A 27247-nucleotide genomic window follows, 5' to 3' on the forward strand; every position below is an offset into this window, starting at 1 on the left:
CGCGCGCCCGGGCTGCGGGACCGCGGGGCGCGAGAGCGCGTGAGCCGGCAGTGTCGCGCGCGTGGAATCGTCGCCGGGTTTCTGCTCCGCAACTCTCCCGGAGCTGTTCGTGTTCCCGCCGGAGTCCGGAGCAGGTGAGCGCCCGTACCCCCGCCCCGCTCCCCGCGGCGCAGTTTCCGAGGGGCCGGGGGGAGGCCCGTGGGGCGGGCGCGGCGGGTGGGCCGGGGTCCCTGGGCGCCGGGCCTGGCGCCGCGGCCTCGCCCTCCCCTCCTCCGAGTCGGTCCGGGCCGCTGCTGGCGAGGCTCAAGGTGCGCCCGGCCCGGCCAGCTGCGGAAATGGAGCTGCGGTTTTAAATTGCAGACGTTTCCCTCCATTTTGGTCGCGCCGCGTCGGAGTAAAATGATGTTGGCTGGGGAGGATGTGTGGGTGGGTGACCCAGTGGGTGACCCACCCCGGTCCCTTTGTCCCCGCCCTGCAGCACCAGCCCTCCCAAGCCGGCTCCGAGCGCCTTTTGACAGATTAGCGGGTGGCTTGGTGGGCCCTGCTCTCGGGGAGGCGGAAAAGGCGCGGCAGCCTGGCGGACAGGGAAGTGGGGTTGCAAAGTTGCCTTTAATTCTCGCTGGTTGTCACTGGCCTTGAGGGTCCAGGCCGTCTCTGTTCGGCGACTCTCCAGTGCTGGCTGCGCGCGTTGCATTCCCTCGCCCGGTGTTTCCGCACACTCAAGAAACGGGTCCTTGGGCAGGTTTGCGTGCTCCAGCTAAAGCTCGATCCTATTTTTTCATCTTTTTAAAGGCTTTAAAAAAATTCTTCGTAATGACACCTTCCGACACTCGCAAGGGACACTTAGCGCTTGATGGCAGAGGGCCTGGTTCCAGGCGGTTCATCAAAATGATTGCACGGTCTGGTCGGGAGTTAGGCTGTGGATACTCAGAACGACCCAGTAGATACATTGGACAGCGCGTGGACAGTGCAAGGGTTCAGCCTGGAGCGAGCGAGCGAGCTTGCTCACCTGCTGTGACGGGCATGCACCCGGCCGGAGCCCAGCTAGATCCACGCTCCTGGTCCCAGCCCTCAGGGACCTTGCAAATAAATACGTGCAAATCTGTAATTACACTTTGTAGCAACTGCCGTGGAGGAAAGGTGTGTGTGTGTGTGTGTGTGTGTGTGTGCTAATTTAGACTGGGCACCAAGTCCAGTTTAAGTTTAGTTTCTGAGAGCTGTCTAGGGAGGAGGGAAAAGAGTGAGTAGGAGGGGAATTATTGTTACCTTCAGTTCTTTGTATTGCTTAGGGGAAAAGTCGGGCCATGCCACCTCTACAGCCAAGAAGGTGGCGTTTCTTCTGCATCCTGTGACAGGGGCAGGAGGTAGGCCAGGGGTTCCTGTTTGGGTTTTGCCTGGCAGGCCAGCCTTGGGCCCAGGTGTTGAAGAGGGAAGCTGTCAAACTTCATTTGAGCTTCCCTTTCTCTGCCACGTTTAGACTAACTTGGGAAAGTGAGGAAAGATGACCAAAGGCCTCTGTAACACTGCGATCAGCAGAGAATAGCACATTCTGTTGTGCTGATATACAGTAACATATTGGAGCCGATATGTGTGGGGATTCCAGTGCCAATTGACACTGAAGTTAGCAAGCATGTGGCTTAATAGAGAAAAGCCTGAGGGTCCTCATGTTTCCACTGCTAATGGGGAATGAAGACATTGTGTTCAGTAAACAAAATCTTTCTTTGCCAACCTACTTGGCTAAAACCTCCCTTCTGAGGGAGGCCTATCCCTGCGTGTTTTGACTCCATCAGGTGAGCATAGTGATGTGCACAAACGTCCTGGGGCTTTTCTGTCCTAGCTGACGAATTTACTCTTGCAGAGTTAGGATGTGATGCACGGTGTGACACTTGTGTGTGGATCTCGTGCAAAGTGGAGGTGCACGTAATGTCGGTGGTTTCACCTTTTGGAACATTTGTGTGTGAGATAGTGGTCTCCTAAGGAGCGTGCTGGTTTGTTCCTATTTTTTTCTTTTTTTCAGCCATTATATGAAAGAGTGTTATCGAGTCCTAATTCCTAATTCTTTTTTTAAAAATGTTTAGAGACCTAACATATCCACCAGCTATCTTAATTTGTTTAACCCCAAATATTTAATTGATAACAGAAAAACTTCTTTGGCACTGACCTGTGTCCAGTATTGCACAGATACTGTGTGTGTGGTGTAAATAGGTACAATGGAAAGATGACAATAAATGAATTTTCTGAAAAGGACAGAATCTGCTCAAGGGCCTTTTAAAAAATCTAGGTGGCCCCCAAGTCCTGAGGGCCTGTGTTTCAAAAGTTTATAAAGAGTTGTTTGAAACTCGGATGGCATCTTCACGTAGAAAGATGTAATTGCCTTCTGCCAACCCTGGTTGACCAATGTCAGAGAACTAGTACTAATAGCAGTGGTTTGATTTTAGGGGGTCCGAGGAGAAGGAGGGGGCACGAGAGAAGGAGGGCACATTTCCTTCCTCTTTCTTAGTGTTTGGAGGCTCAGAGCTAAATGTTGAAATAGGCAAAACTTGCTGTTGTCACCTTCCTTTTTTGTGCCCCTCCTCCGGGTCCCAAGGTGTCCACCGCCCTCTGCTTCCCAAGTGCCCCTCACGTGACTCCTCAGCCAGGTGTGACTTCATCCCCAGAGTGTCTGGGGTCCCCCCCAGACCCCCCCAAAGCCCAAACCTTCTCATTACCCCAGTGATGCTATCTCAGGTAGGTTTGGGAAGAAAGCCATCTCTTGTACCTAATGTGTAAGTGGACCGACATCCTCTAATCACCACCTGTCTTTGTGTTTTCTTTCATCTACTGACCTAGCTCCTATCTATCTAAGCAAGTGAAGCTTGTGAAGTTTTTTCCTCATTTTCCTCAGGCGATTAACAGTGAAGAAATGTGGTGCTTGGGAAAGACTTTTTCTCAGGAGGGGCGTGGTAATCTTTCTCCTTTCTATCTATCTATCTATCTATCTATCTATCTATCTATCTTATCTATTTATTTATTTATTTATGGCTGTGTTGGGTCTTTGTTTCTGTGCGAGGGCTTTCTCTAGTTGCGGCAAGTGGGGGCCACTCTTCATCGCGGTGCGCGGGCCTCTCACTATCGCGGCCTCTCTTGTTGCGGAGCACAGGCTCCAGACGCGCAGGCTCAGTAGTTGTGGCTCACGGGCCCAGTTGCTCCGCGGCATGTGGGATCCTCCCAGACCAGGGCGCGAACCCGTGGCCCCTGCATTGGCAGGCAGATTCTCAACCACTGCACCACCAGGGAAGCCCTCTTTCTCCTTTCTTAACTCTGGAGAGTCTTCAGAAGCTCTCAAGCGTTGTTTTTGTTGACAGGAGCTGGGTGAGGAATGTATCTTTATACGCCCAGAGGATATTTCGGGAATTGCTTAGTCAGTGGGATGAGGGTGATGTAGGGAGAGATTTTTCTGTCGTACTGTCTGCTTCTTAGACGAGGCCCAGCTAGTTCAGTTGGTGTTGCAGCTGTCGGCAGGTGCTGGTTTTGTCCTGTGGAAATGTGAATCTGCTGGTCCAAGGAGGGAGGAGCATTACTACCTAAGAGCTTAAAGCACCCAGCAATCAGTTGATGTTTGAAAAACAGGCCTCATTGTAAGTGGCAATTCCTGCAGATTGCTTGTGGCTTCTTAGAGTGTTGTTTTTAAACCAGGCTTCATGGGCCATGTTTTGGTTCAATGGAGAAGAAGGTTACAACTGGGGATTGATGTCTGCTGTAGGCTTTTGAAAAAAGAGCTAGGATGCTGGCCCAGGTATGTGGTTGGCAGTTACTTGGTGTGCATTTGAGACTTCAGCTGTAAGACTTGAAAGCTTGGTGAAAACCCCAAATTTGCTATTCATTTTAGATTTGGAGTTATATTTTTCTCCCTGTTGGTTGGTTATAGCAATGCTAATTACACAGCCTTGATTTTCCCAGTCTGTTGCATAGTTTACTGTTTTTAATAAAGGTAATTTGTAAAAAATTAGATAATACATCTTTAGAGCCTTTGTAAGACTACAGTCATCCCCCCTTATCCGCAGTTTCACTTTCTGAGGTGGTCACCTGCGGTCCGATAATATTAAATGGAGAATTCCAGAAATAAATAGTTCATAAGTTTTAAATTGTGTGTCACTCTGGGTAGCGGGATGAAATCTTGGGCTGTCCCTCTCCGTCCAGCCTGGGATGTGAATCGTCCCTTTGTCCAGCGCATCTTGCCCATTAGTCACTTAGTAGCCATCTCGGTTATCAGATCAGCTGTCGAGGTATCACAGTGCTTGTGTTCCAATGACCCTTATTTTACTTAATAATGGCCGCAAAGCCCAAGAGTAGTGAAGCTGGCAATTCAGATATGCCAAAGCTGTAAAGTGCTTCCTTTAAGCGAAAAGGTGAACATTCTTGGCTTAATAGGGAAAGAAAAAAAATCCTATGCTGAGGTTGCTAAGACCTATGGTAAGAACGAATCTTCTATCTGTGAAATTGTGAAGAATGAAACAGAAATTCATGCTAGTTTCGCTGTTGTACCTCAAACTGCGAAAGTTACGGCCGCAGTGCATGGTTAAGTGCTTAGTTAAGATGGAAAAGGCATTAAATTTGTGCCTTTAAGATATTTTGAGAGAGAGACCGACCACATTCATATAACTTTTATTAAAGTATATTGTTATAATTGTTTTATTATTAGTTATTGTTGTTAACCTCTTACGGTGCCTAATTTATAAATTAAACTTTATCATAGGTATGTATGTATAGGAAAAAACACAGTATGTATGGGGCTCTGTACTATCTGTGATTTCAGGCATCCACTAGGGATGCCTGGGGGTCTTAGAATATATCCCTCTTGGATAAGGAGGGGACTACTGTATATGCAAATTTATCAATCAGAAAATGTGTGTCCTTTGTGAGATTGTGCCTTGTTAATTAAAGAAGTATAGTTACTGTAAGCGGGTAGCGTCTTGCATGGTGCAAATCATTTGGAGCCTTTATGTTTTGTCATATTTAATCCTTAGTGTCACTTCCGTGTACAGTGGCTGTATAAAGTGATTCCCAGTGAGATATGGTGTAGCAGAAAGAACAACCTCTATGTCCTGACTCTGCCACTTCATGCCATCTGTTTCTATGCCCTTGAACAAAACAGTTAACATCTTTAAGCTTCAGTTTTCTCACCTTTAAAATAGGAGTGGTTCACCCTCTCCTCTAGAGGCTTTTGTAGCCTGAAAGTCTTGACCAGTTAAACATTTTGGAAAGTTGTATTTTAGTGTTTAATCTATGAAAAAAGACAAATGTAAGTGTGTATGCGCTGACTCTATTTTTTTTTTTTTTTTAACTATTCAGACTGATTTTCAAAAATGCCAAGTAGGAAATTTGCCGATGGTGAGGTGGTAAGAGGTCGATGGCCTGGGAGTTCACTTTATTATGAAGTAGAAGTTCTGAGCCATGACAGCAACTCCCAGCTTTACAGCGTAAAATACAAAGATGGAACTGAACTTGAATTGAAAGAGAGTGATATCAAGGTAAGCACTCTTTGGTTTACAGAGCATGTTTATAACAGTTGGAAAATCACTGTAGGTGTGGTTTTTAAGCTTTAGAGCAGTCAGTTCTGGCTCTTTGCAGACATAGGGTCACTCTCCTGCTTTAGGTCAGATCCTGTTTTTTGGCTTTGGGAATGTATGAATGAGGCACAGTGCCCTGTTGCTAAGAAGCTGTCAGTCTGCTGAAGTCAGACACTTACATCGTCCTCTCCCTGGTTTAATGCACTCTGTCATTCTGTGACAGTTTGTCGTGCGTGGTGTTGGAGCACATCAAGGGTAGGGAAGGGCACTGGGTTTTGGGGAAGGCTTTCAGAGCTGCGTGCTGAGGATAGATAGGGAAAACTCAGGTGATGGGGTGGGGGGGCTTCCACAGCGGACAGCATGCCAAAGGCTTGGGTCGGGGGACACAGACGACCAATGCTGAAAGGGTGTGGTGGGCGAGGGCCAGAGGAGGGGAAAGAAGGAGCCAGAACTGGAGGGGTTTGGGCTTCATCCCAGACACCGAGGATTTAATCAGGAGAGTGACATTAATTAGATTTGAGTCCAAGGCTTCTCAACCTATCTGGTGAGGACCTGAGCTTGCAAATATCTGGTCCATGGTATAGAAGTATTTACGTAACACATCGTAATTACTAGGCAAACGGGGGGAAAAAAAAAAGGTACAAAATAAAAACCCCACTGTCAGATTGAGTAGACATAATATTACTTTGTCAAAATGCTATAAAAATTGCTGCCCACCTCTTCTCAGGTTCATTCCTTGCCGCAGGTCAGTAACAAACAGTTCTTGAGCCTACAGTGTATGGATCACAGTCTGGGTGCTCTAGACCAGGGGTTGGCAACATTTTTGAGTAAAAGGACTTGGAAACATAGTTTGTGTGCTGCAGGAGCAGCTCTGGACATGGCTGTGTCCCAATGCGATTTTAGTCATGGACACTGAAATTTGAAGTTCAGATGATTCTCACATGCCACCAAGTTTCATTCTTCTTTTGATTTTGTTTGCAGTCATTTGAGAACTGTAAAACCATTCTTCGCTCCTGTGCCACCCAAAATGGGTGGGAGGGATTTGGGCTGGGAGGTAGTTTGCCTTCCTTAGGTCTAGGTTCCTGGAAATATTGGGAGTTAGGTGAGGGCAGGGTAAAACATTGCTAAGTAACCCAGTCTTGGACTCATTTTCAAGATCTGACCGTGTTTTTTTCAGAGTGAAACCGTGAGACGAATTTTCTTGTTATTGTTTGTGTGCTAATTTTTTTTTTTGTCCTATCATCTCAGTTTTAATCAATGTTATTAGTATCTCTTATATATGTTATTAGGAAAATGTACAGCTGCTTGGTTTAGAACATTCATTTCCTGGCAATACCTTCAAAGAAGAGTTAGGGGTGGAAAGGCTGCTTTGGTCTCAGGGGAGACGGGTCATTATAGCTGAAGTTGTTATTGGCCTCATCTGATGGATGCTCAGATCCCACGAGTTCCCAGGGTGGTTTTAGAGTCACTGGCGCGATCACTGCCGTTGCGGCCCTCTGGCAGTGTGGGTCTGCGTGTGTTATGACTTACGGTGAAGCTCTGCCTTTTCTCCTCCCTCTAGCCTTTAACCTCCTTCAGGCAAAGGAAAAGTGGCTCAACTTCCAGTTCTCCCTCCAGACGCAGAGGGAGCCGCTCCAGGTCGCGCTCCCGATCCCCTGGCCGGCCCCCAAAAGGTTCCCGCCCATCCGTCTCAGCTTCGCACCAGGCTGACATTAAGGAAGCAAAGAAGGAAGCAAGGAAGGAAATGTTGGAAATTAAACTGACTCCGCTGGTATTGGTACGTGTGTTTGGGAGATCTCCAACCTTACACAGTGTTTAATCTGCCCAAATCATGTCTTCCCCTTTATGTGTACTCAAGTGATTTGCAGTTAATAATATTAAAGATTACATTAAAAAATGAATGTTTGGAAGAATAGAAGGTATAATGCTTTTAAATACCATGAAAAAGAACATTTTTAAGTTATGAGTACAATTTAATATTGTGGTTTTTTTTTAAAAAGCAGTGTTTAAATTTGAAATAGATGTAGGTTATAGATTGAACTGAATAGTTTTTATAGTGAATAAAAGTTCATGTAGAAAATAATGAGACATAACTATCTTATAAAAACATATTCTTGCTGTCATAGTATCATTGTACTTGATTGCTTTCCCTATTCAAAGATGGTACTTATAATGGAATTTACTTTCAGAGTTCAAGGTTGGAAATATTAGGGTGTGCAGAGCCTGGAGGACCTTGCACAATGAATATTTTAGATAGTAGACCAAATTGAAATTATAAATAAACAGAATTGAAGAAAGGTCGTTGTTTATTATTAAGTTGTTTATTCACTTAATGTTACCTCTTTTCTGGATAAAATGCACACAGATTTTTGATAACCTTAAAAAACTGGATTATTACATAGTGTTTTGTAGTCAGATTTTTAAATTTTAAGATGTTGGGCATAACCTTCTGTGTTGTATTTTCCTGCATCACTTTTGTTGTTGTATGGTATTATTTGGATTTATCATAAATTATATAGAGGTAATGTAATTGTTAGCTCCCTTGTTGATAGACATTTAGCTTTTTTTCTTTCCAAGTTTTCATTATTATAAACAAATATTCTTACACAACATCTGATATGGCCTTAGGATAAATTCTTATAAGTGGAACTGCTCGGTCAGATGGATAGAGCAGATTTGAGGCTTTTCTACATATTGCCAAATTGCTTCAGGAAAGTTGATACCAGTAGGAGTAGGGTATGAATGACCATTTTCTCATTCCGAGTATAATAGTTAATAGGTTTTTTCTCTTTTGTTTTGTTTTTTTTGGCCAGTATGATTGTCAAAGATTTTCAACTCACCATTTTAAGTTGCATTTTGATAATTACTAGTGAGTTTGAACATTCTGTTAGTGGCTCTTTTTACTAGTCGGGAGACTCAGGGTAAGGAACAGATGCTGTATGCTTTCTGTCACATTTCATTTTTAGCTTTTAGTGACCGTTATATTTTTTACAGTGTAACCTCCTTATAGTCCTGGTGACCCAAGAGCCGCAGACTGGCTTTGCTCCTCACCCGTCGAGCCCTAGGCTCACTGTGGACCCATCACTGAGTTGAGGATGGGGTGACGTGTGTGAAAGAATGTACTTAGGCAGCACGTAGCTTTGACATCACATCATCCTTATTCTTTGGGACTCCTAATTGTGATCTTTGCAATACCTTGCCTCACTGTGTGAATACCCTGTCAATTTGCAGTCAGTACAGTTCAGGGTCAGCTGACTAGCTATGTTACAGGATTACATTTGTGGTTGCTGTGGATTACACATTGGACCTTTGAAAAACCGAGAGTGTAGTTTTTAGGTGGGTCCGTTTGCTGCTAAGTGGCTCGTTGGCACTTTGGTAAACTTAAGTATGTGTTGAATGCTGTCACTGCTCAGTTAGACCTTGATTTGAACTAGAACTTGATACTATATTAATGCTGTCTTTTGACAGCTGGCCTCCCAAAAGATATATTTGTCTTTTTAATTAATCTGTCAGGGACTTTAAAGGAGCAAAGTTACCTATTTCAGCCATACATTGCCTGGAAAATGTTTTGTAAGCGAAAGTCCTTCCTCTGTACAGTCAATAAGAAATTCCCTCCACTGCTTGAAGAGAATGACGTTCAAGGAAAGAGACTGAATTGAGAAAAGAGACATTAGGGAGAGAAAATGTAAGGTTAAAGAGAAATAAGGCAGATGAAATTCAGAAAGTGGGCAGTTTGTAGGTTACTAGTAATACTCCATAAGTAGCCACTATTTCTTAATTTCCTATTATTAGCTGTTTGGGGGCAGTGAATGTCTTTTCCTCTTTTTTTTTTTTTTTTAACCAATTAATGAGCTGATTTACCAGTTTTTACTGTATCTACCTCTTATAGCAAATATTATTAGAGCATCTGTTATTGAACAGTGAAATTATGAGATTTAGTCTAATTTTGTTTAGAAGATGAAAGATCTTATGTGGAAACCTCTACTGTAAGAGCCAATCTTTTGAAGATTGGGAAATTCTAATCAATTTTATTCCATTTCATTTTTAACAGAAGTGGGCTGAAATTCTTCAGCATTACGGCTGTGAAAATCTTTGGTTGGTTTTATTGCTTGGCTTCACAATACTGAATTTTTACCATCATGTTCCTTTTTACTAAGTTATCGTTCTTACGGTTAAAATGTTTTATATTCTTCAATTTAGAAGCCATTTGGAAATAGCATCAGCAGATATAACGGGGAGCCTGAGCACATAGAGAGGAATGACGTACCTCACAAAAACGCGCAGGTACAAAGGGGTTCATTTTCCTCTCAGGTAATTTTTTTCCTTGTTTAAGTGACTTTATCTACAGAAGCACATTGAAAACCATAATTTTTCTTAGAATCTTGTCTAAGATTCTGTCCTTAAATTAAGACTGAGTATAATTTAACAAATTTATTCTTATTAGTGTATATGGCTATATTAAGATGCTGAATTAGTTAATGTGGTAGCATTAATGAGACTTACTGACTACAGATATTTAATACTTTTTATTTTTTAAATAGGAAAAATTCCCTTTGTCACAAGAGAGTTGTTATATACCTACACAGTATAGCCTTCATCCAAGAAGAGAAGAGGTCAAATTAAAAGAAATAGATTCAAAGGAAGAAAAAATTGTTACAAAAGGATCTATGTCGTTGAGAACCTTTGAAGTGACAGCCACACAGCAGAAGGACTTAGAATTTGGAGGAGTACCTGGTAGGCATCAGAACCGGCCTAGGGAGGGCAGGCTGGGTGGGCAAACGCTAGTCGCTATAAAGTGAGCAGGAAAGGGCTTTCTCTGAGGAGATCTGAAGGCGGCCAGGTAGTGAGCCAGGTCGGAGCCTGGGGAAGAGTTTTCAGTCAGAAGGAACAGCAGGTGCAAAGGCCTGAGTAGGAGCATTTTTGAGGGTTATCATAGAGTAGAAAGGGTGCCATTGTGGCTATGTTTAAAACTTTTAGCAATCTTTTAATAGGTTTTGAGCAAAGAAGTGCAAAGAAATGATGAAAGGAAGGTTGGTATGACTGTTGTATATAGGAAGGACGGTGAGCTATTCGTGACTGGGAAATCTGCTGATAATCAGATCTCAGTGACAGGGCCTGGCTTGGCAATAGCACTGGGAATAAGCTGCATGCATCCGGTGGGTGCATGGTGTCTACCTTACCTGTTAGGCAGGTTGCTTTTGAGGGTCAAAGATCTGAAGCATTCAGAGGCTTGGAGTTATTAAGTGGGTGGAGCTGGTGAGGTTTTATGACTTAGTAAAAGAAAGTACTTCTTGGTTAAATGGTTCAAAATCCTGCATGGCTTAACTGCTTTGTATTTTGTAAGTTATAACTCTTGGCTAACTGAATCTGTTAAAGATGGTGTCCAGCATCGCTTAAAAGTCTGCGCACATGTAGCGTGAATGTGATAACTATTTTAACTGATAGAAACTTAGGGGTATAAAGTTTTTTGTTCTTTAAAGATTAGACCGATAGTTTTTAGATGTTCCAATCTTCAGTTTGCTGGAGTTTCAACATGTTTGCTCCCATAGTGGTTGGATTTTAAATGTTTCAGAGCTTGGTTTCCGAAGTGGAATTTAGCTCATCAGTGCTGGGCATTTGCTGTTTTACTACCTTCATGCCTGTGGTTGCTTTCCCACAGGATGTGACAGGTAGAGTTAAGACTTTCTAATGATGCATTCGAAATTGGTTTCAAACAGCTAGCCAGACTTGAGTTCTGACCTTAGAAATTCAAGTGATTTTTGAAAAAAATAAAATAAAATAACCTGGATTGAAATTAGAGCCTTGAATGTTCACTAATTATTTGCAGGTGTTTTTCTCATCACGCTTGGCCTGCCTGCTTTCCTCTTCCTGTTGCTGTTGATGTGTAAACAGGAAGAGCCCAGTCTTCTGAATTTCCCGCCTCCTCTGCCAGCTTTGTACGATTTATGGGAAACCAGGATATTTGGGGCCTACCTCCTCTGGTTTTTCCTTCAGGCTCTGCTCTACTTACTGCCGATTGGAAAGGTAAGGGTTTGTTTGTGGGGCATATGGTATTATGAGATTTTCTTCCCCTCGCTCCCGTGTTTATATAAAGGCATTTATAATAGTTTTAAGGTTAAAAGCTGTCCTTGGTCATAACTACCCAAACTTACTTAGTTTTAGTTTGTTAAGCCTTTACTCTTCTATTCTGTAACACATGCTTATTAAGCAAAACTTAAAGAATCTGATTGAGGGTTCTTGTGTAACTTTCCAAACCAAATAGAGAAGAATAAGCCATTTTGCAAAATAGCCTGACTAATGGTAGAGGTGGCTGGGAAAAAAAAATTCCCTCTCACTATATGTCATTTCAGATGCAGAATTTTAAATTACCGGTTGATAAGCTACTGAGCTCAATGGACTTTAGTCCGTTATCTTTTACTTTTTTTTTTTTTTTTTAATATGATGAGTTTCTAATTTTCATCTCTTTCAGAAATTTGTTGTCTGGACCATTGAATGTTCTTTTCAGACTCATGCAGTGTCTTTAAAACTTGTCCTCATTGCTAAGTGTAGTTTTTTCTTCTTTCATTAGAATACTCTACTTGGATATATTTAAAAGAACATGAGATTCCCTAATCAATAAATAATTCATTTAAAGATCTTGTTCTTAGAGCTTTGCAAGTTTGCCAACTGTCTGTAAACCAAAGGATCAGTTTTATTAGGAGTGGCAAATGCCAGGGATAGGAGGATAGAGCTGCAGACTTTAAATACTTTGGAACCTCACCATAACATTGGCTCTAGAGAGGATTCTTGTGATGTGAACCTTCAGGTATTTTTGTGATAAGGCTCTATAGTAAAAAGTCACAAATTCAGGTAAACTCAGGTAAAGCTAGTTCAAACTAGACAATATTTATTGAGAAAAGCAGTTTTGATGGTTAAAATATATATATATGTCTGTATCTATATCTATAGCTATATATATATATATATAGCTATATATCTATTTTTTCCCACAGACTAAAACCCAACACAGTAGTTGTTAGATACCTTTAATAGATAAGGATCATTTGAAATTAGCATGTGGGGTTTTGTTAATCCTGTAATCTCAAACAGATACTACATTTCCCCTGGGTTCCCTTTCATAGCTAATGAAAGGGTAAAGTAGTTGGCCCAAGACAAATGATACCATATTAGTATTTTACAATTTATAATGAATTGTACCATTTCTGAATAGTTATTTTGGGGAGTAAAATGTAGCTGCCATCGGGCAAGTGGACTTTTTATTTTAACTCATCCTGTTCAAGTAGTGTGTTTCTTGAGTACCTTTTATATGGGGATGCTGTGGGTGATCCACATGAAGAGATGAAATGGTCCAGTGGACATGCTCTCGGTCTCTTATTGGAGATAAAAGAATCACATGAAATGATTGAATAACTAAGTGAGCGTATATGTATAAATAGCAGAGCAAGTAAGTATATGAGTCTGTATCATCAAATAGCACATGGGCCTTGGGGATTGGGTAAGTGGGGTTGAACCCGATTGAAAGGATGACACAAATGTGAGATAGTGGAGTTGTGTTCTGCTTTGTAAGCAGTGGGGAGTCATTGAAGAGTTTTGAGCTAGAGATCGACTAGATGTACAGGTTTTTGAAAACACATCTGGTCTTGTGGTGGGACATGGGATCATTGGGGGAGAGTGGCTATTGCAATAGTCTCAGTACACGGAGAAGTCATTACCAGATTTGTATTTGAGATAAATTCCTGAAGGTGGAATTACTTTACCAAAGGGCGTGCCATGAAGATGTTTGAGACTTGTTACTAAAGTTTCCTACTAAAAGATGATCCTCCTTCTTGGGCATGTTGAAATTTAGGTGATTTTACAAGACATATATATCATGGTAAAGTGTTGTGCTTTTTAAATTTTAAATTAAAAAAATAACCTTTTCTTTTAAGGTTGTAGAAGGAACACCTCTTACTGATGGAAGAAGACTCAAGTACAGATTAAATGGTGATTTTTTTTTTTTTTTCAAGACTCAAATTGATGACTTGATAGCTCAAACTTTTGGGTGCTGTACTCTTTAAACTGTCAAAGCTGATTATGCCAGAGCAGTAAATAGTAAATTTCTCTCAGTAGTCCGAAGAGCATGCAAATAAACTGCTCGCACCTGCAGCCAATATGTCAAAAGTATGCCATGTTAAGTAACAAGCCACTCAGTCACTGTTTTCCACTCTCCAGTTTTATTTTCTTAGTAGCATTTATCACTCATTGAAGCAATTTTGACTATGTATTTTATCATCCCGAGTCATCCCCATGGCCTAAGAAGTTCTGCACTGATGTGGGCTTCCTGGCCACTCCTGCCCTCCGGAGCTCTTGCTCATTTGCTCCAGCCACTGGCCTCCGGGCCGTCTCTAGGCTACATTCTCAGTGCTTTTGCCTGGAAAACTTTCCCCCAAAGTGTCGGCTGCTTCATCCCTGATGTGTCTCTGCTCAGAGGAGCCCTCAGATCCCTTTCTTTCCTTTCCCCTGCTTTATTTTCCTCTATGACAGGTCTTTCTGACATCAGTGTACTTGTCTCTTCACTGGGGTCTCCTCACTAGAAGGTGGCTTGTGGGCAGGGACTTGGCTGTGTTCATTGTGGTACCCTTGGTGCCAGCAAAGGGACTGGCCTGTAGGAGGCGCTTGTTGGTAGGAGCCCTGAGTGGATGGAGTGGAAGTCTCGATGAGCATCTCAAGAAGTGGGCATTGTCCCTCTTGACGTGGGCACCTCCCGGGGTAGGAGTGTGTGCTGAGTAAGAGGAACAGTCCACCTTTGGCACGTGAAGACTTTGATAAAGTACAGTTAACCTGCTTTTAAGAAATACGTGTATAGTGTAGTTATCCTTAAATGATTTTCCATTTTAACTAGATTGGGTAGACTGTTTTCCTTTTCTTGGGAATAATATTGTAAATTTTAATTCTTGGCCTGTTTTAATCCTATCGCTTCTCACCTTTCGAACTGTGGGTACTTTTTTCAGTGACTCATCTAGCATCCACCGTATCTGAAATCACTCGACTGGGCTCTAAAAGGGAAGCCAAAGGTATTTTAGATGACTGCCTCTTGTGCCAAGTGGGTAAGGCGTTGAACCTAGCTCAGTGCCTGACCCGTGGTAGATGCTTAGCACTGACTTGCTGCTACTGTCAGATACTTTGTTTACTTTTACCAGATTCCTTGCTGCTGGAACCAGGTCTAGAATCTCCAACACACCCTCTCTCCTGCGCCTTGCGGCCTCAGTGAGGCCAGGTCTGGGGAGGCGTGGGGTGTTCCCTTTGGGCCGTCAGGTCTGTCGCTGTTCGTGTTTTGTGGGCTTCTCTCTAGGTACCCACTTACTTCTCTTCTAAGTGCTCTTCTTTTCTGTTTTTGCTTCCCTTTGAGGGGTGGCTCACTCGGAGGCTGAGAACAGTAGTACTGGGCTCGGAGCTGTCGGAGCAAGCAGGCAGTGGCTGAACTAGTTGCTTGATCCTTCCTTTGAAAATTTCCTCATCCGGTTCTAGTATTATGAGATTTTACCATCATCGACTAAGGAGAGTCCTAAGACATTTTGAATAATTTAATCCACGTAGGCTAGAGAGCAAGAAACTGCTTCATCTACCATTCTTTTTCTTTAATGTTCATACATTTTATGAGCATTAAATGAATGCTTTACAAAGTTAAAGAAAATGTTTAAAAAGTTAAAAGTTACTCTTTGGAGTAAACCTGACAATGTGGAAAATGTGAATTTAAATAATAAATTAGAGATGACCATTTGACTTTACAAAAGCTTTGGTTTTAGAATTCTTATAGAAATAACACCTACATCTTTTCTGTGTTAGACCGTTTTTATCCAAATGTGATTTGACTGCTTACTCAGAGAACAGTTTTTGCAGGCACTCAGCTCCTGAAAGGAAAACTGTTTCTTGGGTGCAAAGAAAAAGCAGCCAGTACCCTCAGCTTCTGTCTGTTGAGCCATAGCAGGGCTAGCTCGGAACAGGAGTTCCTCTTGTGGGGCCTCGTGGGCACTTTTGACTTTGGAATGAACATCTGTGGGCCTGGCAGTCCCTCCCTGACATCCCCACTCAGCTGGGTCCCCTAAGTCTCCTGCCTGGCCCTGGGGAACATTTGGGTTGTGGCCTCTTCTTTGAGGGCAGGGTCTTGAGGTCTTTGTTTGGGAGGTGGAGTACGACCAGGATCCTTTGAAACCCTTATTGATAAGTTATTTCGGGTAAAAATATTTATAATTTATAACCACCAACATTGCCCTAAAGGCTTTAAAATGTGTGTTTGGCCCAGCTCTGTCAATAATTAGCCATTTGACTTTGGCCTGAGGGGTTTGGATTTTGTGAATTTTGAGGTTCTTTTCAGCTTTTTAATAGTGAATTTCTGTGCACTTCTTTTCAGCTCTCTCTTCATTAAAAGCAGATGACTGTTCACAATGAAAAGTAGTAACTTAAGTGTGTTAGAATATTTCAAAAATTGTGTGCAAGATAAGGCATCTGTATTGAAGACTGCTAACCTCAGGGGCACTGCTCGTTCATATATTTGTGTGTGTGTAGCCTGAATAATGAAACTAAGATTTTAAAAAATAATGTTGCATTATTTTATAACGGTGTAAATCTCATGTGAATCCTGGGTTAACATTAATTTTTTGCCCTCCCCCCCCCCCCTTTTTTTAAGGATTCTATGCTTTTATCCTGACATCTGCACTCGTCGGAGCATCTTTCTTCTGGGATGTAGAGTTTTATTATGTGTACAGTCATTTCCTTCAGTGTGCATTTGCAGCCACTGTTTTTTCTGTGGTCTTGAGTGTTTATCTCTACGCCAGGGCTTTGAAAGCGCCCCGGGATGAACTGTCGCCGGCCAGCTCTGGTGAGCAGTGTTAGAACGTGGGTCCCACAAATGCCTCCCCACACCCTCACCCCACTGGCCCCCCAGCATCTGTTTCTAGGCTTTCATAGAATTCTCTTCTAGCTTCAGTTTATGAGAGATGACGAGAAATAGGAAAAAAAAAAAAAAAAAAAGGTGAAAATATTTAGAGAAAAATAAAAGGAGGAAAATCTGATTTTTTCCCCTCGTGCTTTCCTATTTGTTTCTTCTTTTTTAGTCACTTGATGACAGTAATACATTTTAACAACTTACAGCATTTTAGTAACATTAGTATTATAACAATTTAGGACAAATATTTTTTGTCCAAAATAGTAAACATCCTTTAAAAAAAAAACAAACAACAAATAATAGAGATGACAAATTGGTTGATTTTAGCCTAAAGTACTTAAACATTAAAAAAAATTAAGTGGCTTATTTTTAAAATTGTGAGTCTACATTTAAAAAAGCTCCAGTTCCCTCAAAATCTAGGAATCTGGCGCCATAGGCTCCATGCCTAGAGCAGCATGGATGTTTCCAGATGGGGCCAGCATCCCCTGCCCCCTGTGTCCTCACGGCCCCTCTTGGCTCTCACCATCATGCCTTTCCTCACTGGCTGTTTGCCAGGCTCCTGGAGGTGATTGAATTGTGACCCTGGAGAGTGGATAGCAGTGCAATTTTAAAGCCTCATAATTGGGTTTAGAATACTGTTTGGATAAGGACTTTTCCCTTCATAGGAAATGCTGTGTATGACTTCTTCATTGGCCGTGAGCTAAATCCTCGGATTGGTACTTTTGATCTCAAATACTTCTGTGAATTGCGCCCCGGATTGATTGGATGGGTATGTCTTTTTTTTTTTTTTTTAAATTTCAATTCAGTAGTACAAATTAGTCTTGCATTTAGAAAGGATTGTAGACAATGTTAAAGTAAGCTGTGGGTGGTATGTTTTTAGGAATAATCACGGCATTGCATAAATCTGTCTACTTAAAATATTTTCTTGCTGTAGATATAGTCCAGAGGGTTAAGATGCCCTGTTACAGGTTATTAAACATTAAAAGAGTTTGTTTTATTTTGATTATATCAGTTTATGTTTATGTAGGAAAATAATAGTGTATGAATTAAGAAAAAATGTATTTTCCTCCCCTTTAAAAAAATGTATTTTGACTTAATTTTAGACTTGTACGAGAGTTGCAAAAATAAAGAGTTCCTTCATACCGCTCTCCCCAATGTTAACATCTGGCAGAACCATAGTATAGTTTTCAAAAACAGCAATTAGAAAGGAAAAAACCCCACAAATTAACATTGTTACAGTAGTATTAATTAAATCCCTAGACCTTATTTGAGTTTCACCAGTGTTTCATGCTGTTGGCCTTTTCCTGTTCCAGAATCCTCTTCCGGGTCCGACCATGCATTTATTTGTTATTTGGCCTTAGTCTCCTTTAGTCTGTAACAGTTACTGGTCTTTCCTTGTCCCTCATGACCTTGACACTTTTGAAGATACTGGTCAGTTATTTTGTAAGAGTGTCCTTCAGTTTGGGTTAGTCCAGTGTTTTCTCATGATTGGAGTGAGTTATACGTCTTTGGCAAGAACACCACAGAATAAGTGTCCATCTCAGTGCATCTTATCAAGGGACTCCTGAGGTTGATATGTCTTATCACTGATGGTGGCTTCTCGGTAAGGTGGTGTCTGCAGCTTTCTCAGCTGGGAAGTTACCACCTTTCTCTCTGTAGAAACTATACCTGCCCCTGTTATTTCAGGTGGTCATTAACCTGGTGATGCTTTTGGCTGAGATGAAGCTACAGGATCGCACTGTTCCATCCTTAGCAATGATTTTGGTCAACAGCTTCCAGCTCTTGTATGTGGTGGATGCTCTCTGGAATGAGGTAATTAATTTTAAGAGCTTTGGAGTCAGACGGCGTTGCGTGTGGGTGAGTGACCTGACGCCTCTGAGCCTCAGCTTCTTACACACAAAGTGAGGAGAATATAGCCTGCCTGCAAGGCTTGTGAGGATTAAAGGAGATGTGGATCCCTGTGACGCATTGAGCTCACACACAGTGAGCACTGACAGAGGGTAGGTGTCGAGAACTGTGGTGATACTTCCATGTATATCAGCTGCTCTGTCAGGTGCTAAATATTTAAGATCTGTGGATCTTGGCTTTGTGGGTGTGACCGATTCATATAAATAAAACTTTATTTATATGAATTATTAATATTAATTTCTTATTGATTCTATCAGATGAAAGTGGATGGACAGATTATCATCGAATTAAGATAGTGTTTTTTGGATTGTCAAGGGGAAGATAGTTCTTAAAGGGGGAGATGTTTTATTGTTGGTGTTTCAGAATAAAAGAGTAGCTCTAATTAGATGGATATAAAACCAGAAATCATGATACATTGAGGAAACCAGTTTAAATAAAGCTAATTTCCTAACACTTGGCTTTTCTCATACGTTGATACATCATCAGTTTTTTCTGCTGCTTGAAGCCTGGCAAATGTTTGCTAATCTCGGTCTCACCTAACTATATTCCTTTTGAAAATAATTTCTCCCTTCGGTCTGTTTTACAACTGTTATCGTTTACTGTTATCTTTGTCATCATCTCCTCCAGATTCCAAGTTGAGTTTTCTTTCAGTTTTAAAAACAAAATTGGCAGCCCTATGTCATAATGTTCCAAAATAAATTTTCTTGGCAGTCTGTTGACATTTGGAGAGAAGGTCCATCTCCTTTAAGGTGTTTTTTTTAAAAACTGTCTTATTTGGTCATATTCAGTCAAAATGACGTTGAAAGCTGGATGTTGATTTGTCGATAACCTTCCTTTTCTTTGGGAGGAGATTAGGACCTCTTTGAGGTAAACAGACCTCGAGTGCAAGTAGCCACATTTGGATTCTTGTTGAGCTCCTGCCACTGAACACAGACCTGGGCTCAGCCTTAGAAGCTGCAGAGATTGTGGGAGCATCTGATACAGAGTCCTTTGAAAATTCCAAGTCTACTCAAAATTAAACATGCTTTTGAAATTAAAAAAAAAAACAACCAATTCTTGTAAATGCACGTAGTCTTGCCAGTTGTAGGTCTTTCTTTGATTTTGTAATAAAGGGCTCCTAAGAAGATGGTAGGTTACATTTTACAGGTCAGATGATATTTCCTCTGTTCCTTCATCACCTCAGAGATTTTTTTTTTTAACTTCCTGTCTGGAAGCTTTTCAGTGATGAGTAATTCTTCCTTCTAGTTTTCTGTCGTGTCATGGGAGTCACTTTTGAAGTGACTTAGAAATTCATATTTTCTAGAGATTTAAACAAACATTGATTTCTGTTAATTAACAGAAAATGTTTGTATTTTAAGGCAAAACTGTTAAGGCGGTTTTTCACCAGGGGTAGTGGATTAAAGTTGGGAAGTTATTTTGTTAAATACGTTATCAGTATCTCAGCCAGATTATAGTAGGCTTCTTGAAGAAAGGACTTGATTTTACGATTTTCTTTAGTATCTGGCACACTTTTGGGCAATTAGTAGATGCTCAATAATTTTCTTATTACATTGGGTGATAGAAATTCTTCTACGTGTTGATGTGCCGCACCTTAGAAAATGGAGAATACGAACTTACATATAAATGACCCTTTCTGTGAGCCTCCGCTGGCTGTCCAGCAAATCCCCTGAGGCCCCAGGAACTGGGTAGGGCTGAGGGTTCTGCCCCTGCTGGCACCAGCTGTTTATGCCTTGTCCCTCAGTCACTGCCGACTCCCGTGTGCCCTGTGGTTATCACTGGTCTGCTCTTGTACCTGCTCCCGTGTGCATAAGAATAGGCGCTCTTGACTAGAGGGTGAACCAAAGGGCCTGGAGTTGTTACATCCACTTTTCTGTTCCATGGTCCTTTTGCTTGCTTTCTGGAAAAAAATGCGTTTTGGAGATTATCACTCTTTTTCTTTAACCTAGAATATTGATTTTTTTAAAATTTTAATTTTATTGGAGTATAGTTGATTTACAATGTTGTGTTAGTTTCAGGTGTGCCGCAAAGTGATTCAGTTATACATATATTCATTCTTTTTTAGGATCTTTTCTCATATAGGTGATGTTCCCTGTGCTATACAGTAGGTCCTTGTTGGTTTGATTCTTCAGCAGAGCTTACTTACACTTGCTAATTTTCCTAGTCAGTGGTGAGTACTAGTGTCAGAGGCAGATTAGAGATGCCCTTGCGCAGGGCCGTCTCCACTTCCAGAGCTGGGCCTGCAGGTTTCTGGTCCAGGGGGATCTGGCTGCTGGCTTGCTCTGACCAAATTCCCAAGAGAGTGCATTCAGGTCCTGATTTACCCTGAGCAGCGAGGCAAGCATTTTCCCATGTTGCCGGGTAGTGTGGAAAAGCTACACGAAAAGCCAGATTGCTATCAGAAGTTAGGTTGGTGCACGTGTGCTGGGTGCTGGGGTGGCAGGTGGAAACCCGTGGTCCCCGCCTTCCATCTTCTAGTTTAGTGGCGAGAGTCGCTTATTTACAGGACAGTTACACGGTTGCTCCAGGCTTCAGCGGGTGGTGGGTGGTGGCATCTGAGAAGTGCCTTGTCTAGGGGGAGGGTTGAGGAAAGCAGCACGGGTGAGGCTTCAGCTGAAGTTGGAGCGGGGTGTTCCAGGCAGAGGCGTGGAGGCACAAGGGGCGTTGGGAGCTCTGTTGTTTCAGGATCGTGGAGGGAGAGGGTAGAGTGACAGGAGAAGAACAGAATGATACACGTGCCAAGGGAACCAGATCCCCACTCCCACTTTAAAACGGTTTTGGTTGGTGTACTTTCCCTTAGCCCTTTGTAAATTTGACTGTAAACTAGAACTTTATTTGAATACTTTAAACATAGAAGTTTTTGTCCCCCAAACTTAAAAAAAAAAATTTCCCCCCTCTCCATACCCTTATAGGAAGCACTGTTGACAACCATGGACATAATCCATGATGGATTTGGATTCATGCTGGCTTTTGGAGATTTAGTGTGGGTTCCATTTATCTACAGCTTCCAAGCCTTTTATTTAGTCAGGCATCGAAATGAACTGTCTTGGCCAATGGCTTCTCTAATCATTGCTCTGAAACGTGAGTATTAACTTCAGTCTCTGTGTATTAAATATTGTGTGCTGACTCTGCTGTGCTGTGATATCTACATATTTATAGCGTGCCCTTTTACTTATTTTTTATTTTTTTATTTTTTTCAAGTCTGAATGGCTCTTTTTATTGTAATAAATGGATAAATAACCACTTAGTTCCAACAACCCAATTAAGTACTAAGTAACCAAGTTCATGTTTATAAAAGGGACAGATATGGCAGAGTTATGTAAAAGAAAATGCTGTTATACACTGGGAGCAGCTATCTAGCAATAGGACACAACTACAGATCTTATCAGAATGAGGTGACTGAGAAAAGCAAGGCTGATGGGAGGGAAGAACAAAAGACACAGATATAATAAGATGTCATCTTAGGTAGCAGAAGGCATCTGGAGAATGGGGCTCGATGCTAGCTTTGACCGCTAGCTGTGTATTCTTGTACAGGTTACTTGTTTTCTCTGATCCTTGAGCTCTTTTAGGAAAATCAGGATTGAATTTTAGTCTTTCCTGGACCTTTTTTTTTTTTTTTTTAACATCTTTATTGGAGTATAATTGCTTTACAATGTCGTGTTAGTTTCTGCTGTATAACAAAGTGAATCAGCTATACGTATACATATATCCCCATATCCCCTCCCTCTTGCGTTTCCCTCCCACCATCCCTATCCCACCCCTCTAGGTGGACACAAAGCACCGAGCTGATCTCCCTGTGCTATGCGGCTGCTTCCCACTAGCTGTCTGTTTTACATTTAGTAGTGTATATATGTCCATGCCACTCTCTTTGTCCCAGCTTACCCTTCCCCGTGTCCTCAAGTCCATTCTCTATGTCTGCGTCTTTATTCCTGTCCTGCCCCTAGGTTCATTAGAACCATCTTTTTTTTAGATTATACATATGTGTTAGCATACAGTATTTGTTTTTCTCTTTCTGACTTACTTCACTCTGTATGACAGCCTCTAGGTCCATCTACCTCACTACAAATAGTTCATTTTCGTTTCTTTTTATGGCTGAGTAATATTCCATTTTGTATATGTGCCACATCTTCTTTATCCATTCATCTGTCAGTGGATGCTTAGGTTGCTTCCATGTCCTGGCTATTGTAAATAGTGTTGCAATGAACATTGTGGTACATGACTCTTTTTGAATTATGGTTTTCTCAGGGTATATGCCCAGTAGTGGGATTGTGGGGTCATACGGTAGTTCTATTTTTAGTTTTTTAAGTTACCTCCATACTGTTCTCCATAGTGGCTATATCAATTTACATTCCCACCAACAGTGCAAGAGGGTTCCCTTTTCTCCACACCCTCTCCAGCATTTATTGTTTGTAGATTTTTTGATGATGGCCATTCTGACTGGTGTGAGGTGATACCTCATTGTAGTTTTGATTTGCATTTCTCTAATGATTAGTGATTAGCGTGCCCTTTTAAATGGCCATGATTGGCTCAAGTTTGAAGTAATCTGTGATGGATGAGTTGAGTAATAAAAAGATTCTTGCATCTTACAAAGAGAATGGATGTTTCTTTCTGGGGTTCTTCAGTAGTTCTTTAAACATAATTTTAAACAAACCATTTGGTTTTAAAATTTAGTTTAAAATAATAAGTTAATTTAAAATTTTATTGTCTTAGTAATGATTCATTTTTTCTGTTGAGTGCCTGCTTTTTCTGGTAACACCTTAAAAAGTAGGAAGATTGGTGTTGCCTTCCTAGAGCTTGCATTCTAACAGGAGAAATAAGACGCTCAGACACTGCATTGAGGGGTAGGAAGAGTCTAGAGGAGGGACTTTTACAGACCAAATATGATGAGAGTTTAAGGTAGAGAGTGTGTCTCTCTCTGGGGGAACATCAGTGTAAACTTATTGGAGGATATGGTGTTTGATCTGAATTGTAGTGGGTAAAAGTGGGATGGGGAGATACATACATCGGACAGAGGGAACCACTCGGCCAGGGTGGATGGTGGAGAGGAGTGAGGAGTACACTTTGCCCGGCTGGTCGTGGGTTAGCTTCGGGATGGCTTTTCTTTCGTTATACTGTTGGTTAAACACCTCTGCCAGAGGGAGGGCAGGGAAAATTAGCACTGGACTTCAGATATTGCTAGTTTTGCTACACTAATCAGTATTTATGGTAGAAGAAGAAATTCAAGCTATTGGTTGAAATTAAGACTTAGTTTCTTCATTGGTTTGGTTAAACGTGCCTGTGTGTTATTCAAGACAGGATATGTATATTTTACAGTTAAGCTAAAAATAGGGAGTAGAGTTATTTCTTACTACTTTATTGAGGACTGATAATAAATAGTGATATGTCAGGGCCTCTTAATTTTGACATTTTGGAATTTGAAATAAAGCTACCAACTTGGAGGCTTACAGTGGGATTCGGCATATGTGCAAGTTGTTCTGGTGCAGATTCTGAGCTATAGTTTTATTAATAAAGCATTCATGTTGTGGCCAGTAGGTATCATAACTAACAGATGAACTCCAGTATTGACTTTATTGTAATGTGGGCTGCCTTAGATTTTGTTCATGGATGTAACTATATTTGTTTGTTTTGCCTTCAAGGTAGATGATGAAAGCTGTACGATAGTGAGATATCAGGATCATATCTTCTTTTGACCTTCTAAGATTGAGAGGTTTTGAATTGTTAAGAAATCAAACTATTCTGTACTTTGGAAATTTCCTTGGAGCACAGGAATAATTTCTAAATGAAATTACAGATGCTTTTAAATAAAGATTATATCTAAATTGTTAACAAATGAAATTTTTAAAAAATTACAGTGTGTGGATTTGTAATCTTCCGATGTGCAAATTCTCAGAAAAATGCATTCCGGAAAAATCCCACTGATCCAAAGCTTGCACGTAAGTATTGGTTTATATTTATAGTATTTATACCACATAAAGGTTTTATGTCTGTTTGTCTAGAGATCATTAAAAATGTATTTTTATTTTTGTATAGATTTAAAAACCATTCATACTGCAACAGGAAAAAGTCTTCTCGTTTCTGGATGGTGGGGTTTTGTTCGCCATCCCAATTACTTGGGTGATCTCATCATGGCCCTGGCGTGGTCCCTCCCATGTGGTAAGCATTTAAGAAGAGAACTGATTTGACTCTTTCTCCGGCCACCACAGGATGTGTGTGTGCTCGTTGGGTCTGGGTGTCGCCTGTTGGAGGTTTGGGTTGCCCGTTCCCCATCTGGGTGCTGCACTTTTGCGTATCCAGCACCTCATTCATCCAGCGTCTGAGGGGAATTAGGAATTCACAGAGCCTGAAGTTTTACTCTAAACTTCTGCAAGCAAAATTTTAAGTTTTAAACTGTGCCTGGTAGCTTTTTTTTCTAAGAAGAATATGTAGAAATTAACTTTTTATTCGTGACTCAGTGTACGTAGATTGTGAAAAACTTTGGTTCTTAAGAAGAAGAAAAGGCGCACTCTGTTCTGTTCGTGTTAGTGTCAGCCCATACCCTGCAGTGCTGTCTGCCCTGCCCACCCTGCCCCGCACTGGTGGCCTGCCGTCCTCTTCCTGAGCACCGGCGGGGAGGAAATGGGGAGATTTGCGTTAAATACAGAGGTTCTGATTATGAAGGATTGTTAGGGTGGATTAATCACTGTTCTCTGAATAGCTCTTAATTCAAATACTACCTCCTGCCGCACCCTAGTGGGATTTTATGAACCGGTTTAGTTGTTTTCCCCATTGGAGAAAATGAAGTAACGGGATGGTCCATTTTTAGACGATTTGGGGACCAGCAGGAAACAATACTGTGTAGCTGTGTAGTGATAATAAAAATACCTAGTACTATTTACTGTTGCTGTCCCCAGGTTTCAATCACATTCTGCCTTATTTCTACGTGATTTATTTCACCATTTTGCTGGTGCACCGTGAGGCTCGCGATGAACACCACTGTAGGAAGAAGTACGGCCTGGCGTGGGAGAAGTACTGCCAGCGCGTCCCGTACCGCATATTCCCATACATCTACTGATTCTGGCCTAGGCACTGTCTAAAGGCTCCTGCAGTTTTGGCTTCCATTTGCAAAAAAAGAAAAAAAACCCAAAATGAACCTTTCGTTTCACCAACAGGATCTTGATGTTTCTCTTTCTTTTTGAGGCAGGACTATAGAGCCAAGTAGTAAGTCTTTTAATGTAACCATGTTTATTTTTATTAAATCATAACAATTAACATAAGGAAAATATAAATAAAGACGTTAGAATTTGCATTCTAATAGGAAATTTTCAATCCTTAAAAATCTGAAAACAGAAAATAGTCTTACAAATGCACTGAATACTGTTGATGTTTAGGGTTTTTGATTACCTTTCAAAGTTTGATTCTTTTGTCCAGTTGCTTTTTCTTAAATGAAAACACTGTTACATTTTAAAGTACGTTTATGTTTTATTGCGTTAAGAGAATAGAATTTTCATTTGTTTCCCTTTAAATCATTTACTAGCTATGTGATTTGAAAGTAAAAACTGGTCCTCTCTGTTCAGTGCTGTACGAGAAGGGGGATGATTGATAGTGGACACTGTTTAATGAAGACCATTAGTAGTGGTTTGCTTAACCTCAACTTGTAAAACTGCATTTGAAACTGTAAATACATAGCTTTTATGTAATATATGGCGACTTCAGATTTTTCTGTATAGTATTTTGAATGTGAAATAATTTTCAGGACTAAGTATCTTTTTAACAAACATTTGCAGTATTTAAAATTAAATTTTGTAAAGTACTACATGCGAATTAAACATTTTGAAAGAAGTGGAATTCATTTAATATTGTATGAAAGATGCTATTAAGAGTAGGAAGGGTATTTTTCCTAATCCAAAGTTTGTGAATTTGGCTTTGCTACCTCAATCGCAGGTGTTTGTTTGCCTTTATAAACTGTTGCAAATAGAAAAATAGAATAAATATATATTTTTGGAATAACATCACTATTTAAACATTTTTACACAGAGTGGTGTTTGAAAATTTGCCATTTCTGAAAGGCTAATATTTTTATATGTTTTTGACTTTTTAAATTAAACTGTGTTTTTGCTACCGTTAGTTCAGGCAGTTTATACTGTATTTTGCATAGCCTTTGTATTTACAAAACTCTACTCCCTGTAAAGGAGTGTTGTATTCATCTTTAGAAATCTATTTATCATCTAAAAACAATTTAAGGGAATAGTTTAAAATCATTTCTTTTAGTTTAATAGCTGTGCATAAGGTAGCTTTAGCCATTAGATTCTACTTAAGTTGATGTAGTCTCATATTAATTGCCCTATAATGGAACAGTAGCAAATTCACTAAGGTTTCGTATTCAGAGTTAAATTGTTCTCCAGAATCTTAAACATAGGGGAATCTAATAAATATAGTGTATATGTTTGGGTTTTTAATTATACATTTTATATATGAGCCATTTAGAGATGCAGTGTTTGTTCTACGCTGCAGTTCGAAGTGTATATAACTGAACTTATGTTAATGTGATCATGAAGAACATTCCGCATCCTCTAGTCTTTAAACATCGTTTTGGTGAAATTTTCAGTGTTTTATTAGTACTGATGTATGCAAGCAGTTTTTTTATGCTTGTCTCCTGGCATCAAAAAATGGCGTCCCAGCCTATTCTATACTAGATTCACCAATGATGAAGCTTTAGGGGAGGAAGAAGGACCTTTAATTCTTTCCTTGGTAATGAGAAAAGAGCTGTTTCCAACACAGTGCTGCAGTTTCTGGATATCAGCTGCAATTTGTTTTTAATTTTGTTTTTGACATGTTTATTTGACAAGTTTTATAATGAAGTTTTAAGTTGGAAATAAAGTTGAAAATAAGA

At 40.8% G+C, this 27247-nt stretch overlaps 1 protein-coding gene across 2 annotated transcripts; it reads left to right on the forward strand.

Moving 5' to 3' along the window:
- Window positions 1-27247, forward strand: LBR (lamin B receptor). Of its 2 annotated transcripts, none has more exons than XM_068541759.1 (14): window positions 1-134; window positions 5332-5510; window positions 7111-7326; window positions 9750-9860; window positions 10091-10283; window positions 11377-11573; window positions 13478-13532; window positions 16216-16407; window positions 17139-17242; window positions 18160-18285; window positions 21291-21459; window positions 24231-24311; window positions 24409-24531; window positions 25269-27247. In XM_068541759.1, the coding sequence occupies exons 2-14, from the start codon at window positions 5346-5348 to the stop codon at window positions 25427-25429; spliced, it is 1893 nt and encodes a 630-aa protein (XP_068397860.1). In that variant the 5' UTR covers window positions 1-134; window positions 5332-5345; the 3' UTR covers window positions 25430-27247. The 2 variants fall into 2 exon arrangements, with proteins under 2 accessions (XP_068397860.1, XP_068397861.1); XM_068541760.1 differs by having other exon boundaries at window positions 9750-9833.

This window comes from Eschrichtius robustus, chromosome 3 (genome assembly GCF_028021215.1).
Source record: "Eschrichtius robustus isolate mEscRob2 chromosome 3, mEscRob2.pri, whole genome shotgun sequence".
NCBI lineage: Eukaryota > Metazoa > Chordata > Mammalia > Artiodactyla > Eschrichtiidae > Eschrichtius > Eschrichtius robustus.